Source organism: Petromyzon marinus, chromosome 18 (genome assembly GCF_048934315.1).
Source record: "Petromyzon marinus isolate PM22_M1 ecotype Great Lakes invasive population chromosome 18, UKy_Petmar_22M1.pri1.0, whole genome shotgun sequence".
Lineage (NCBI taxonomy): Eukaryota > Metazoa > Chordata > Hyperoartia > Petromyzontiformes > Petromyzontidae > Petromyzon > Petromyzon marinus.
Genome location: NC_133684.1, coordinates 1,272,704 through 1,287,722, shown reverse-complemented (window position 1 = coordinate 1,287,722; position 15,019 = coordinate 1,272,704). Strand labels below are relative to the sequence as shown.

Here is a 15,019-nt window from a genome sequence, read left to right as displayed (position 1 = left end):
TACTCGGACAGTATATCGTCTATATATTTTTTTATCTATAAATATGTAATATGGATTTGATCAACATTTATACCTCAACTACATGATAGGAGGTTAAATGGTATTATTTAGAAATTCCGTAGTGTCACGTCAGCCCAGTGAATGACTCCAGATAAAGATGAATCAGCACGTGGACTGTGAAGGAGTCACTTTGCAATGCCCCCTTTGAACAGCACCAGAGGGAACTTGTTAATCATCAGATTTGGACCAGGCCAGAAGTAAGTTTTAACCCGTGTGTATATGATGAATATTCATTTGAGTTATTGATGCTAGTGCTGAGGTCATCAACACATTATTACCCTGCTCGAGAACTTGATTTAGTATCAGCTCTTGACCTGGATCTGAACCGGAAATCTAATCTGTACGCAAAATAGACGTTAGCCCTGAGAGCCACACAACCGATTCTACCAATGTTATCCTCACCGCATACATAAAACATTCACAGCCTTTTAACAGAGAAATGTGTCATTTGATAATGTTGACGCAATGCTCTTCAATTGGCAGCGTTACCACCCAGCCAGGATGTTTTGGCTTCTTGGCTGCAGCCACTGACCAAGTTGCAATAAATTGTCCAGCAGTGAGCTGCCTCTGAGCATGGGCTATCTCTGGCATGCAAGTTTATTTACATGGACATTTAAAAAGAGAACCCCTCCTCAAAATTAGTGTTGGCAATGAGCGAAACTCGAAACTTTTCTGGGCAATTAATGACAAGTTAGCAGTTAGGTGTGCTTTCGCATGTTATAACATAAGGGTCTTTAAGGCTGTATAGTTCTATATATATGCAGAGGCTATATTAGCACCTTTCACCAGAAAGTAAATCTACTTTTACGTTTTAATATTTTTTGGTTTAGCCACTTTGAGAACTTGAAAGTCAGTGGCTGTGGTCAGACTGTAACAGCTTCTCAAAGGTGTTATTGTGTGCACAAAAAATGAATTCCCCGAGTAGCTTTAACAGACTGCTGGGGTGCTGTTAGTGAGCACCTATTAAGGCCGGAATGACACACGGAGGAGATGGTGTGGCCAGCACGGGACCACCTTTGCCTTCCGAGTACTGACGTTTACGCATATCTCACGCCGGCTACTCGTTTAAGGCTGAACATATAAACTCTGCGGCCTCGATTTGATTCCAAGTCACAGCTGACATCAGTGGCACGTCATATATGGATGGATCTTGGGTCTCACCTAGGTCAACTCAATCTAGTGGCATAACCACATGTGCACACGCATACATTCTACATTCACATGCACGTGCGCAAGCAGTGATCACATTAGCCCATATTCCATAACAGCCACCGTAAATATAGCAATATCTCAAATATAGCCCGTGCTGTCATCTTTGTGGTTTACTCTTTCCCACCCTTCTCACTTTCCAGTCCCACACATGGCTGCACTTGAAAACACAGCAGCATTGGTCAGCTGGCCTAAGCCACCTGAGTGCCTAAACCACGTCACGAGTGTCCCCTGAAGAGCACCTGCATCCAGTGGGCTTTGATTTTTACCAAAGGAGAATGTATTGGAACTTGGTCAGTTGTCACGGGGTTAGGAAGCCACAAAAGTCACAGAAGTTGGTGAAACTGTTATTGAGCAACATTGCCCCAAATCATGACCCTATTTTTTTCCTCATATATTTCTATCATAAGGCAGAGTTCATGAGAAATGCAAGTTGGTTTTTAGCATTTGTAGAAGTGGCTGTGTGGTTCATTGGATGGTTGTCCATTCTCGCTCCTGATTTGATTTTGAGTTGAATCTAGACTGCCACTTGATATTAAATTAACAAGCATAGCATGTTCATAGTCTCAGTGCAATCGACAGCAACTGTAGAAATCATACATGAGGTCATTTTAGTTGTTCATTTGCATTGGCCTCATCTACATTCGAGGGATAAAATGGTTCATCTTTTTACAATAACCAGGTAACACCGAGTGAATAGAGAGTTGTTCAAAAATGGCATTAAGAATTGACTAAAGAGGACATCTGTGTGTTGTTTTAATCTTCTGGACTGATCTATTTCCTTGGTAAGGTGATGCTCTGCTAGCTTAAGTTCCAGAATTATACTTTTTAAGCTAACGACAAGACTCAAGTTACAGTCACAGTTTAATTGTTGATGAAATCCATGAGTTGCAACAACAAACAACTCTTAGTATTCCGAGTACATTACTGAGTGAATTCTCTCAGGAATTGGAATGTTTCTAATTCGGTTCATTTCTTCACCCACTAATAAGGATCACCTGCTGGTGAAGTCCATTGCACTGCTTGCATTTGGGCACAGCTTAAGGATTTTGAGAAGTGAAACTCAGCTGGATGCACTCAGTGAAAGCAGTTGTGCATGTGCCTGGGCTTATGCTGGCTCAGGCTGCCTCTAATCCTGTGCCACTCTCAAGGATTTGCTGCTTAATTGAACTTGCAACGCAGACCCGGCCAAGGAGGCAAATAAATTATGTGGGAACTCCCTTGGCCTCATTAGGTTTGGGTGTAAAAATACAAATAAAATAAACAATAAACTACTGTTTGTATTCTCCCAGGAAAGGCCCACTGAGCTATACAGCTCTTTTTCATGAGCAACCTGGCTATCACAATTGATAGCCCAACGAAGTGGCTTATGGTCACGTGGAAATGTATAGCAGCCAAATACTCTAAACGCTTTATGTTGATTCTAAATGTGGAGTGAAAAAAAACGGAGGATCTGGAGAAAAATCCATTCAATCAAGGGGAGGACATGCAAACTCTAGATATACAGCAGGTGTCAGGGTCGGCATCGAACCCACGACTTCCTGCAAACCAGGTGAGGTAGTTAACATCTTGGACATTTAATTCCCCTCTCCCCCCCGAATAACAGCAGAAGATACTGTGTAGGTTTTTTGGTTGTGACATGTTTTTGGGTTGTACCGCGTGTTGTTTGGCACAATGTCCGACATTTCGCTCCACGTTCTGGGAGCTTATTCTGGGAATGGATTCGTTTCCACACCACACACGGCACAACCCGCAAAAACCGTCGGAGAGCTATGCAGCGAAAACTGCTTTTGTTCCGACGCGGCATTTAGGCGTTGTGTATATAATCTTCATCGCAGAGATGACAATACGTTTTGTCTATTTGTCTGCAGATCTGTCTCTCTGACATGAGTATGCACCTGTGCCTGAACCTGTATAACTCTTTGTATTTTCTCTGATATTCACAGCCAATCTTTCAACTCGACCTTTTCCCATGTGTTAATGTACATCTCCTGTTCACATGGAAAGCCCTGTGTTTGTTTGGGAGAGTGTCACTTAGCACCAGCCGTTCATTTGACCTGGACACCAAAACCTCTCAAACCAGCCGCTGTAGTTAGCATTGTCTCAGCCTATAGAGACGTTATTCAAAAGTCAGAGTAACTTCCTTTCCGAATGATGGCATAATCCAGGACAGCGCGTCCACTTGTCACCAGTGGTGGTGCTAGCCATCAGCAAACCAAGCCAAGCCAAAGCTTTTTACAGCCCGAAGCAACCCAAGTGCCCCCAAATTCATGAATAAATGGGGATGCACCAAATGTCAGCTCGAGTTGAGATTCTAATAAATATAAAATCCTAATTTGTATAATAGAGAATATTAATCTCTCCAAGCTCTATCTTGCCTGCATCTCTCTCTCCCGCCATACTCCATCTTTAATATCTGCATCTTTTTCATTTCATTACATCCGTCTTATCTCCATCTCTCTTCTTTCATCTTGCTGCATCTCTAATTCCTGTCCACATTTCTCTCATCTCGCTACATCTCTGACTTCTGTCTACATCTCTTCCGTCATTTCGTGACGGAGTTTATACTCCAATTGGTCAGGCGGCCAAGAACGATTCCTGCTTTGCGTGCCCCCATTGAGCCGGCACCACCGCTGCTTGTCGGGGTGGGAGACGTTTGCGCGTTGAGGAGAGCCACGTTTGTCTCGCCGTAGACGTGGACGAGTGCAAGGTGGGCAGGGCCGTGTGCCCGCGTCACAAGAAGTGCGTCAACACCTTCGGCAGCTACCTCTGCAAGTGCATCGACGGCTACGACCTCAACTACCACAGCGGCAAGTACCAATGCAAAGGTGAGAGGCCGCAGGCGTCCATCTCCCGGCGCGGCAGTGAAAACAATGGGCGGGTTTCTTTACTCCCCCTGCCTCTGTCCACCCGGCGGTTATGCAGCCATGGGTGTGCCGCCATCGACCGGTGGGTCACCTGTGATGGAGTCAAGCATGGCTACTCCCACCTCTTCCAAGATGTCTGGTCAGCGTGGAAGAGTAGGACAGTGTACCCTCTCAGAGCGGCTCTAGATCTCCTTGTCTGTACGCACGTTGAACTTCTCTCGCGCCGTACGTAGCCAACCGTGCTAATCCGAGGTGGGGGGAAGGACAACAAACTAAACACAAAAAGCACTTCTAAAGAAATTAGTTTTCAATGTAGATTAAAAGTGCATAGTTCCCAGTGGCTTCCTAATATTGGAAGGAAGAGCGTTCCAGACGGCCGCAGAAGCGCATCTGAAAGCACGAGCGATGCGGTCTTTGTTCGAGTGGAGGGCACTTCCACCAGCAGTGGCGTGTGCAAGCAATGGCAGGGCTGCACCTTCACCCTCATCTGTACAGGGAAGGGATTAAAAAGAAATCCCTTCACACTGTTTTATACTTTTACGTCAAACCTCATTTCCTCCATGAATTGGTTGATGTGCATTGCAGTCTCCGGTTAGAATGGAACGCTGGGCTGTGGCAGGTAACCATGCCTGAAAGTTGACGGTGGATGCACTGTACTCTATTTTAGCTTCTCGTGAAGTGACCCAAACTGGACATTTATAAATATTCCATTCACACCAGGTGTTGCCAATGGGGCAACTGAAGATTGACCGCACATGCAGTGCTTTTGGAAACCAGACACACACCTGGCTTTGGGATTTAAAAAAAATAATTCTCAGCAGATCCCTGCATTGGGCCTGCCGTGAGCGACACGGTCTCTCGACACAAAGCCTCATCTCGCACCCTTCTCGCTTTGACTGTTAGCACAGCAGTGGGGGTTTCTGTCGCCACGATGGATCATTGAAGGGGCGCCGTGGTGGCGAGGGGGCGTCACGGTGGCAAAGATGTTAACTGTCTCGCCTGACATACAGGAGGCCGTGGGTTCGACCCTGGCACCTGTTTAATTTAAGTTTGCGTGTCTCTCTCCCCATGGTTGTGTGGATTTTTCTCCGGGTCCTCCGGTTTTTCCCTCCACAATTAGAATCAACATCTTGCGTTTGTCTGCTATAAATTACCACGTGATAAGCCACTTCATTGAGTTATCATTTGCGGCCAGGTCGCTTCTGGAAAAGAGCTACAGTGAGGGAAAAAAGTATTTGATCCCCTGCTGATTTTGTACGTTTGCCCACTGACAAAGAAATGATCAGTCTATAATTTTAATGGTAGGTTTATTTGAACAGTGAGAGACAGAATAACAACAACAAAATCCAGAAAAACGCATGTCAAAATTTTTCGAAATTGATTTGCATTTTAATGAGGGAAATAAGTATTTGACCCCCTCTCAATCGGAAAGATTTCTGGCTCCCAGGTGTCTTTTATATAGGTAATGAGCTCAGTTTAGGAGCACACTCTTAAAGGAAGTGCTCCTAATCTCAGCTTGTTACCTGTATAAAAGACACCTGTCCACAAAAGTAATAAATCAATCAGATTCCAAACTCTCCACCATGGCCAAGACCAAAGAGCTCTCCAAGGATGTCAGGGACAAGATTGTAGACCTACACAAGGCTGGAATGGGCTACAAGACCATTGCCAAGCAGCTTGGTGAGAAGGTGACAACAGTTGGTGCGATTATTCGCAAATGGAAGAAACACAAAAGAACTGTCAATCTCCCTCGGCCTGGGGCTCCATGCAAGATCTCACCTCGTGAAGTTGCAATGATCATGAGAACGGTGAGGAATCAGCCAAGAACTACACGGGAGGATCTTGTCAATGATCTCAAGGCAGCTGGGACCATAGTCATCAAGAAAACAATTGGTAACACACTACGCCGTGAAGGACTGAAATCCTGCAGCGCCCGCAAGGTCCCCCTCCTCAAGAAAGCACATATACATGCCCGTCTGAAGTTTGCCAATAAACATCTGAATGATTCAGAGGACAACTGGGTGAAAGTGTTGTGGTCAGATGAGACCAAAATGGAGCTCTTTGGCATCAACTCAACTCGTCGTGTTTGGAGGAGGAAGAATGCTGCCTATGACCCCAAGAACACCATCCCCACCGTCAAACATGGAGGTGGAAACATTATGCTTTGGGGTGTTTTTCTGCTAAGGGGACAGGACAACTTCACCGCATTAAAGGGACGATGGACGGGATTATGTACCGTCAAATCTTGGGTGAGAACCTCCTTCCCTCAGCCAGCGCATTGAAAATGGGTCGTGGATGGGTATTCCAGCATGACAATGACCCCAAACACATGGCCAAGGCAACAAAGGAGTGGCTCAAGAAGAAGCCCATTAAGGTCCTGGAGTGGCCTAGCCAGTCTCCAGACCTTAATCCCATAGAAAATCTGTGGAGGGAGCTGAAGGTTCGAGTTGCCAAACGTCAGCCTCGAAACCTTAATGACTTGGAGAAGATCTGCAAAGAGGAGTGGGTCAAAATCCCTCCTGAGATGTGTGCAACCCTGGTGGCCAACTACAAAAAACGTCTGACCTCTGTGATTGCCAACAAGGGTTTTGCCACCAAGTACTAAGTCATGTTTTGCAGAGGGGTCAAATACTTATTTCCCTCATTAAAATGCAAATCAATTCATAACATTTGTGACATGCGTTTTTCTGGATTTTGTTGTTATTCTATCTCTCACTGTTCAAATAAACCTACCATTAAAATCATAGACTGATAATTTCTTTGTCAGTGGGCAAACGTACAAAATCATCAGGGGATCAAATACTTTTTTCCCTCACTGTATATAAATAAATAGTAAAATTTAAGGATTGTACTATGCAGAAATGCAGTAGCAGCAGTGTGAGATGGAATGGGAGGTTACATCTACGAATCTTGTAACTCAATGCACCTCTCCACGACGTGCTGAATTCCACAGCTAATCACAAACGTGTGCGTAAGTGTGTGCACAGGTGTGCATTGCTCGTGTTCTGTAGGTAGGTGTGGGTGCAACTGTAAGCCACATGCTTTTGGAGTGTTCAACTTTTTAATCAGGTTCATGGGTACTGCTACTGTATTAAACATTCCCAAATGTTCCATTGGGCTGACAAGCAGCATTAAATACTGAGAAAGATTGCCATGAATTACTTGATGGACAATGAACGGCTTGAATGTTTTTTTTTACCTCAATCCATACGTTCTTCACGATTCAAAAACTAATTTTGAATGCCAGCAAAACAAAAATGAAAGTCTGAACATGTGCCCCACGTGCACAACGCTGCCTCCGTCTTAGCAGCCAAAGCAACTCCTTACAATTGTTGTGACCCTAAGCCGTAACCCACGGCAACAGAGGTGGCTGCTTTGAAGGGCGGCCGGGCGGGCGGGTGGGCCGTCTCGATTGCCCGCGTGTCGACGCGGAGTGAGTGGTTTTGTGCACAGACACGGACGAGTGCAAGCTGGGCAAGCACAGGTGCCACGCCAACGCCGTGTGCTACAACACGCCCGGCTCCTACCGCTGCAAGTGCAAGCCGGGCTTCCGTGGCAGCGGCTCCGACTGCACACGTGAGCGCCTCCTGCCGCCGCCGCCGTCGCCGCCGCCACGTTATCTCGCTTGACCACGTTGAATGTGAAATTGTGGTTGTTTCCCTGCATCTACGAAAGAAGAGGAAGCTCTTCCTCCGCAGCGTTAATTATGAAGCAGTCTCCCCCCCCTTAACCACCTTCCAGTCCTCTCTCAAATCCTCACCACCACTTCTTCTCCATCGCCCATTCCCTTCCTCTTCCCTCCCCTCACCCCTCCACTCTGTGCCGTGCCTCCGCTGCCCTCTCGTGACCCCCACGTGACCCCCACGGTCGCTCATTCCTCGGCCCCTGCACGGCCCCTGCCATCTAAATCACTCTCATGTTTGTTACTGCTTTTAAACAATTTTATATTTAGAGAGCGCCTTGAGCTCTATAAATATCAAATAAGATTCAGTGGATAACCACAACCCCCCACCCCCCAATCCTCCTCCCCACAAGAAAATACACCGCTTACTTTGATACATATTAGATTTTTGTATCAGGCAAACGTACGTAGATAATGATCCGGTCAAATTTCTGTCGTGAAACGCTCCGCCACCCCGACACAGCCAAACGAATGATAATGTCGTGTGAGCGAGCGTCTTAACGATGCGCCAATTATCATTCGTTTGAGGTCGCGCATGGATACGTTGACGAACGGTGCTTACAACAACACTTTAGAATTGTTGGTGTTTCCCACCTCTTCCAAGATATCTGGCCAACATGGAAGAGTAGGCCAAAATAGCACCAAAGGGGCTCCCCAGAGCTTTCTACTCGTCGAGGTCCTTCTGACAGCAGTGGCGTGAGCAGGCAACTGCAGGGCTGCACCGTTGCCTCTCGCCGTTCCACGCAATGCGCGTGGAACACAGCAGCTGGTGACTCCTGGTGGAGGCCCTCGAGTTCCTGGGTCCTGGCAGAGCTTCGGGTGACATTGCACTCCCGCTGTCCGCCCACCCCCACCCAACCCCTTGCTCTTTAGCGGTGCCAGAAATCCCCAACGTCGCCTCGCCCGTCTTCCTGGGCGGGGGCGGCAGCCGCCACTACCTGCGCAACCTGGTCACCGGGCGGCACAGCGTCGTCCGGCCGCACCGCAATGAGCTCAGGAACGAGATCCCCACGCCGCCGCCGCCCCCAGCGGCACCCGCGCGCACCCCGGCCCGCACCGAGCGGCGGCCCGGCCTCCAGCCCTTCGACTACGACGAGAGCGGAGCGTTCATCGGCGCGCCCCGAAAGCCGGAGGGGCCCGCCGGCCGCAAGGGCCTCAAGGAGGAGAGCAACGCGGTCGGAGGGACCACGGCCCTCGGAGGAGCGACGGTCACGGACGGAGCGGGGACCGCCGGTGGGAGCGTGGGAGGTGGGGGGAGTGCCGGAGGTGGGGGGACGGGGGGAGCCGGTGGGACGGGAGGAGCCGGTGGGACGGGAGGAGCCGGTGGGACGGGAGGAGCCGGTGGGACGGGAGGAGCCGGTGTGACGGCAGGGCCCGGCGTTGCGGCTGGAACGGGAGCCGTGGGGCAGACCCCCCGGCCGGACGGTGGAGACGGCGTCCACGCGAGCAACAGCATCGACCCCGAACCTCAGAAGCCTCGTGGAGACATCTTTGGTAAAGCATGTGGTTTTCAAAGCACTGCACGTCATCTGCACGCTCTCACCTGCTCTGGTTTTCATCACAGAGAGGGCATTTGGCAATGATTTTGCTCCGAGGAATCTGACCACGGCTGGTGGAGGCTCTGGGAAACAATCGCCTCGAGTCGAACGGCTGTGTTCCAGGTGACGTAAATATTTACATGCAGCAGTCAAAATATTTAGAAGACTGAAATTTAAAGGATATTGCTGAGAGCGACTTGCACTTTATACTGGAGTCATCAATAGAATAACCCTGAACTTTAGCACACTTATTATTCCTGGGGATTTTTTTTTACACAAAGAGATGCCTTTAAAATAATGTTCACGTTAAGTTTGTGAAACGTAACAAGTTTGTGAAACTTAACATCACAATCATTGCCCCCTACTGGCAGACCAACGTCCATTGGCACGCCGAGTGCTGAGCCACCGTGTGCCTACAAGGACAGCTGCCACGGCACGTGGCTTTCCCACGTGATTGCGATGAGGCGTGGAGCACGCCGAGATGCCCCGGCTCATAGGGGGCCACTACTGTATATAAAAAAAACAAATCAACATTAATATACAAATCAACATTAATATCATACAAATGGACATTAATATCATACAAATCAACATTCATATCATACAAATCGACATTAATATCATACAAATGAACATTAATATCATACAAATCAACATTCATATCGTACAAATCAATATTAATATCATGCAAATTAATATAAAAATAAACAATCACATACAAATCAACATTAATATCATACAAATCAATGTTAATATCATACAAATCAACATTAATGTCATACAAATAAATATTTCTATCACACAAATCAACATTAATATAAAAATCTACATTAATATCATACATAAATCAACATTAATATTATACAAATCAACATTAATATCATAAAGATCTATATTAATACCATACAAATCAATAATAATATCATACAAATCAATATGAATATCATACAAATCTAATTGCAAGTGGATTCCCACTCCAGTGGCAATGCGGTGGTGCTCAGCTGCTGGCCACAGCCCCTCGGCACAAGATGAACATTCAGGATTCCCGTAGAGTTGAAATCAATTTAATTTTCCTCGGAGGACTGAAGGGCTGAGTCGATCCCTGTTAGGATGTGAACTTTCTGTGCTCTTCCAATATTGAGCATGCGCTCCACTGCTCCTCGTTCACAGTTTGGATCACCTTTCACGAACTCAATAAATTAACAAGTTGGGAGAGAAACAAAATCGAACATACTCATTCACGTGGCACTTTCCCCAACGCACTTTGGTCTTCGGAAACATTGCTTCATTCGTATGACAGCCGAGGAACAGGTGTCAAGGCGAAATGTGTTTGTGTACTGGCAAATACACTGTCGTCATTTTTGCTTTGATGCATCCCTTTGATAAATGTCGCGCGTTTTCAGCTGATAAAGTCCTGAACGTGAACTTTATTATAAATATAAATTGACATTGAATCATCTTACGAGAGTTATCATGGCCATCCTCCCCCCGTTCCAGACAGATGTACCGACAGAGCTAATCTTAGTTGGGCAGCGTTCAAAAATATCTGTGTGTGTGACGGTGGTGTGGGAATGTGTCTGTGCTGCAGTGCAATCTGGGAAGGAAACCTTTCAGGGCGCCATCTCAATCGACTGGGGCAGCAGTGCGGACAGAGAGAGTAAGTCATGCAAATCTCTCGCGATCTTTGCCTCATGGTTACGGTCTGACACGCAGCTCAGGAGCAAAAGCCTCGGCATATCTCACCCCAATGGCATGTTATCTTTGCGTTTAGTGAGAGGCACCACCTGCCCAGATTATCCTGATACCAAATGCCTTGGATTCTGATGCCCCGTGCACGCGAGCAGTCTTGCATCAGAGCACCTCACTGAAAGGTTCTCCCACATTTTCCACACATGGGGAGCTTCTGTTTCCAGCTGGTCTGGTTCATAACCTGTGTATCTTTATATTCTTAGCTCTTTCGGTAAAGTCACGTTGAAGAGAAACAATAAAATAATAAAATATATATATAAAACAATAAAAACTCTCACGACGTTTCGACCATAACACAAACGGTCGTCATCAGGTGTGTCGGTTTGCATTAATTTATATATTTCTAAACGGAGTATTTATTTATAAAAAAAACGCCAGTGCCACGCGCAGCGATTTGGCAGTTTATTTAAAAGGACGAGTCCATCTATGTTCTAAAAAGAGGAGGGGGGAGACGAAAAATTAATGTATGCTGTCTGAAAGCCATTGTAAGCGTGAACAATCAATTAAGACCTGAAATGGTTAATCAAATCTTTCCAATGATTGCTAAGCCAGAATCCATCTTCTCGGTTGAAATTGTCTCTGTGCTTGTATATGTGGATAGCCTCATGAACGAATCTCTCATGTAGGATGAAGGTCTCCCCAAGCCACCACCATCTCGTGATCCCGCGGTGTAACAATCCACACGAGCTGATTTCATCGCATGATGAAATCAGCGTTTTCCGTTCCTTGGCTGCCACTCCATCGACTAACCTTGTGGAAAAATTACATTCAACAAATGTTGCTGTCTCGTACCGAACGGGCGCCACAGTGTTTGTGGAGTTCTCTTGCTGATTGCATGAGGCAACCCAGCAGCAGTTGTTTAACAGGCCACACTCTGGTGATGAGACCAAAACCAGTGTTTCCTGCTTAAACAAATTCCGTTGACAAACATTGGTCCAGAAGGCTGATAGGCCGACAGGCTGGAGGACTATCAAGTTATTTGAATCCCCCACCACCCCGCCGCCAGGCCTCTGTCCACCCAGCCGTATAACTCTATCACACGTCACCTTCAGTCGAGCGGAAGGTGACGTGTGATAGAGGCCAAAATGTGGAACTCCCACCTCTTCCCAGACTTCTGGCCAGTATGGAGGAGTAGGCCGAATACCCCCTCTCGAGCTCACATTAGTGGAAGCCCTTCTGCCAGCAGTGGGGTAAGCAGGGAAGTGAAGCATTGATGGTAACCACACGCAGCATCACAGTTCAATGTTGTGCGTCACTGCTGGTTTGTGCTATGGCTGTTGCTGCTATTGCTGCTATTGATGTCGATGTGTTGCCTCTCCTTGTGCTGGTGCTGCCAGATTTCTACAGGAACTGCGCCTTTGGGCAAGGAACCTGCGAGTGGATGCAAGATGCTGAAGACGACTTTGACTGGAAATTCCTGGAATCGCCCGATGGTAGGGAGCCCCCGTGTCTAGTGGCTCATTCACAACAACATCAACAACATCAACAGCATCAACAGCAGCAGCAGCTGCAGTAGCAGCAGCTGCAGCAACAGCTGCAGCAGCAGCAGCTTAAGAACTATTCCAGTTTGGAGGAAAGCAATGGCCACTTTTTACTCACAGTAGGAATCCCAGTGGTAGGTGTGGATTCAATTCCCATGCAAAATATTATACGAATGCCCACTTCTTCGCGCCTCTGATTGACATTGTTGGCTACGTATGGTGTGAAAGAAGTTCAACATACATACAAATGTATTGCTGAAGACCAGCACACAAAGTCTCGCGATGAATATAACTCGTGATCTCTCAGATCTACACAAATGAGTCGTCTGCATTTGTTTTGAACGACGATGGTGAAAAATAATGGTTGCATAGATCGTGATGAGATAAATGACGAAGATTTTAGTCACGTCAGTTTTATTGCTGGTTGTGTTGATTTTATTGCCATTCATGAGATGATGATGCAAGTTATAGGATGATAATGAGGTCAGTCAAGATCAAATCATGATTCTATAAAGTTTGATGAAAATGGCGATGTTAGTCATGACACTCACGTCAATTGTGACACGGATGTAGGCATTAGTGATGGCGATCACGGTGACAGTGTAGGTGTTGATGCCTGGAGTGACAGTGTCACGATGATGATTATGATACCAGTGCTGATGATGATGGTCTCCCTGATTGAAGGTGATCATTATATCTGTAATGACAACGTCTTGACCATGATGACTTTGTCTTAATCATAATGAAAGGGATGATGATGATGATGATGTCGTCAGTACGACGGTATCATTATAATGATAGTGATACTAGTGCTGATGTTGGTTGATCTCAGTGATGAAGATGGTCATATCAGTAATGACAACGTCTTGATGATGATGAAAATGATGATGATTATAATATCATCAGTCACGACAATATCATCATAATGATGCTACGAGCGGTGATGATTATGAAGATGACAATTGTCAGTAATGAGAGTGTCTTCACGACGACAATGAAAGCGAGCACGCACGTTTTGTGTGTGTGTGTGTGCACGTGCGCTCCGCAGGCCGCGAGCGCTACATGACGGTCCCGGCCACCTCGAGTCGCCGCCGCGAGATCGGCCGACTGAGCCTCTCCCTGTCCAGTCCTGTGCCGCAGGGCGACTTCTGCGTGTCGTTCCGCTACCGCGTGGCGGGCGAGCACCCGGGGAAGCTGCGGGTGATGCTGCAGAGGGGCGGCCGCGTGGGACCACCCGTGTGGGAGTGGTGGGGCGCCGCCACGGGCCAGTGGCGCCATTCGGGGCTCACGTTGCTGCCCACGGCGCTGGAGAGCGTGAGTCTTCCCCCCGGGGGTTCACCTGCATGCGCGAGGGCACCGTACGCCGATTATTAAAATCCTTTCCCATTCCGTGTACGTCATCAGCTTTTATTCCGATTGCATTCCGATGTCGTACGTGCACGTCATCGGAACGTGCGTGGAAGTCATCGTAATGGAATCGGAAGAAGAACTCAAATAAAATAACTTTATCTGTATCGAGGCTCCCACAAGGCTATGCGGGAGGGCGTGTGGCACAGCTTGGCGCAAGCTATCGTAGAGTGCGGTCGTGTCACTACGGTTCTCTGCGGCGAGTACAATGTCTTTAAAAACAACGGTTCCACGCCTCTCTAAATTAAATTTACTCTGAACCGCTTACGCGTTCAGAGACTCAGCTGTAAACAGGAATCTCCATCCCGCAAATTGTAGATGTCTCCAAAGGGGACAGGGTTAAGCACGATGTTGGAATCGCGGGGAGTGGTGCTGCCCGGGGCTCACGTCGCTTCAGGAGAGCGCGATGAGTCTCTTCCCCGGGGTTCGTTTGTAGAAGGAGGACTGGGGTCACACTGGGGGTCACTTCCCCCGTGCGTCCCTCTATACAGATCAATGAGATGACAGTAAGCCAGCCCTGTGGCGGGTTCATCGCTAGGAGGAGCCGCTGGGGCCAGGCACCACGAGTGAAGGAAAAGGAAAGCAAGCTTTTGACAAGACTGCTATTTATAAGTGTTATAAACATCATAATGACGTACTTCACCACGCTGGTCAGTGGGGGTTGGTGAAGGCCGGGGGAGTGGGGACATAGATACGGGAACATATAAGTACAGTACAACACACGTTTTTTGATCACTCCCCTAAGTTGATGGTAAAGTATACCCACAACGCTTGAAACAACTCCTATGCATGGTGGTCACCCATCCAAGCGCTGTCCAAGATCAAATCCTGCTTAGAGATCTGAGATCTGGTAAGATTGTGTGCGTACAACACTGAACAGCGTGCATCAAGCACAACACTGTACTTAGAAATACCCAGGACGCTTAAAGACCATAAATTAATTAACGCAGAATCTCAGAATTAAAGCTATAAATTGACGAAGCACTTGGGATATTTGCTAACAATAGCCGCGTTTCTAATGAACAC

General features: G+C 47.2%; 1 protein-coding gene across 1 annotated transcript in view; it reads left to right on the top strand.

Annotated features, from left to right (window-relative positions):
* Positions 1–15,019, top strand: part of NPNT (nephronectin) — a 57,001-nt gene that overhangs the window by 36,817 nt on the left and 5,165 nt on the right. The window contains exons 6-11 of the mRNA XM_032956440.2: positions 3,963–4,097; positions 7,590–7,712; positions 8,692–9,312; positions 10,945–11,013; positions 12,443–12,538; positions 13,635–13,900. Coding sequence (XP_032812331.2) covers positions 3,963–4,097; positions 7,590–7,712; positions 8,692–9,312; positions 10,945–11,013; positions 12,443–12,538; positions 13,635–13,900 — 1,310 coding nt within the window. The remainder of the gene's footprint in view (positions 1–3,962; positions 4,098–7,589; positions 7,713–8,691; positions 9,313–10,944; positions 11,014–12,442; positions 12,539–13,634; positions 13,901–15,019) is intronic.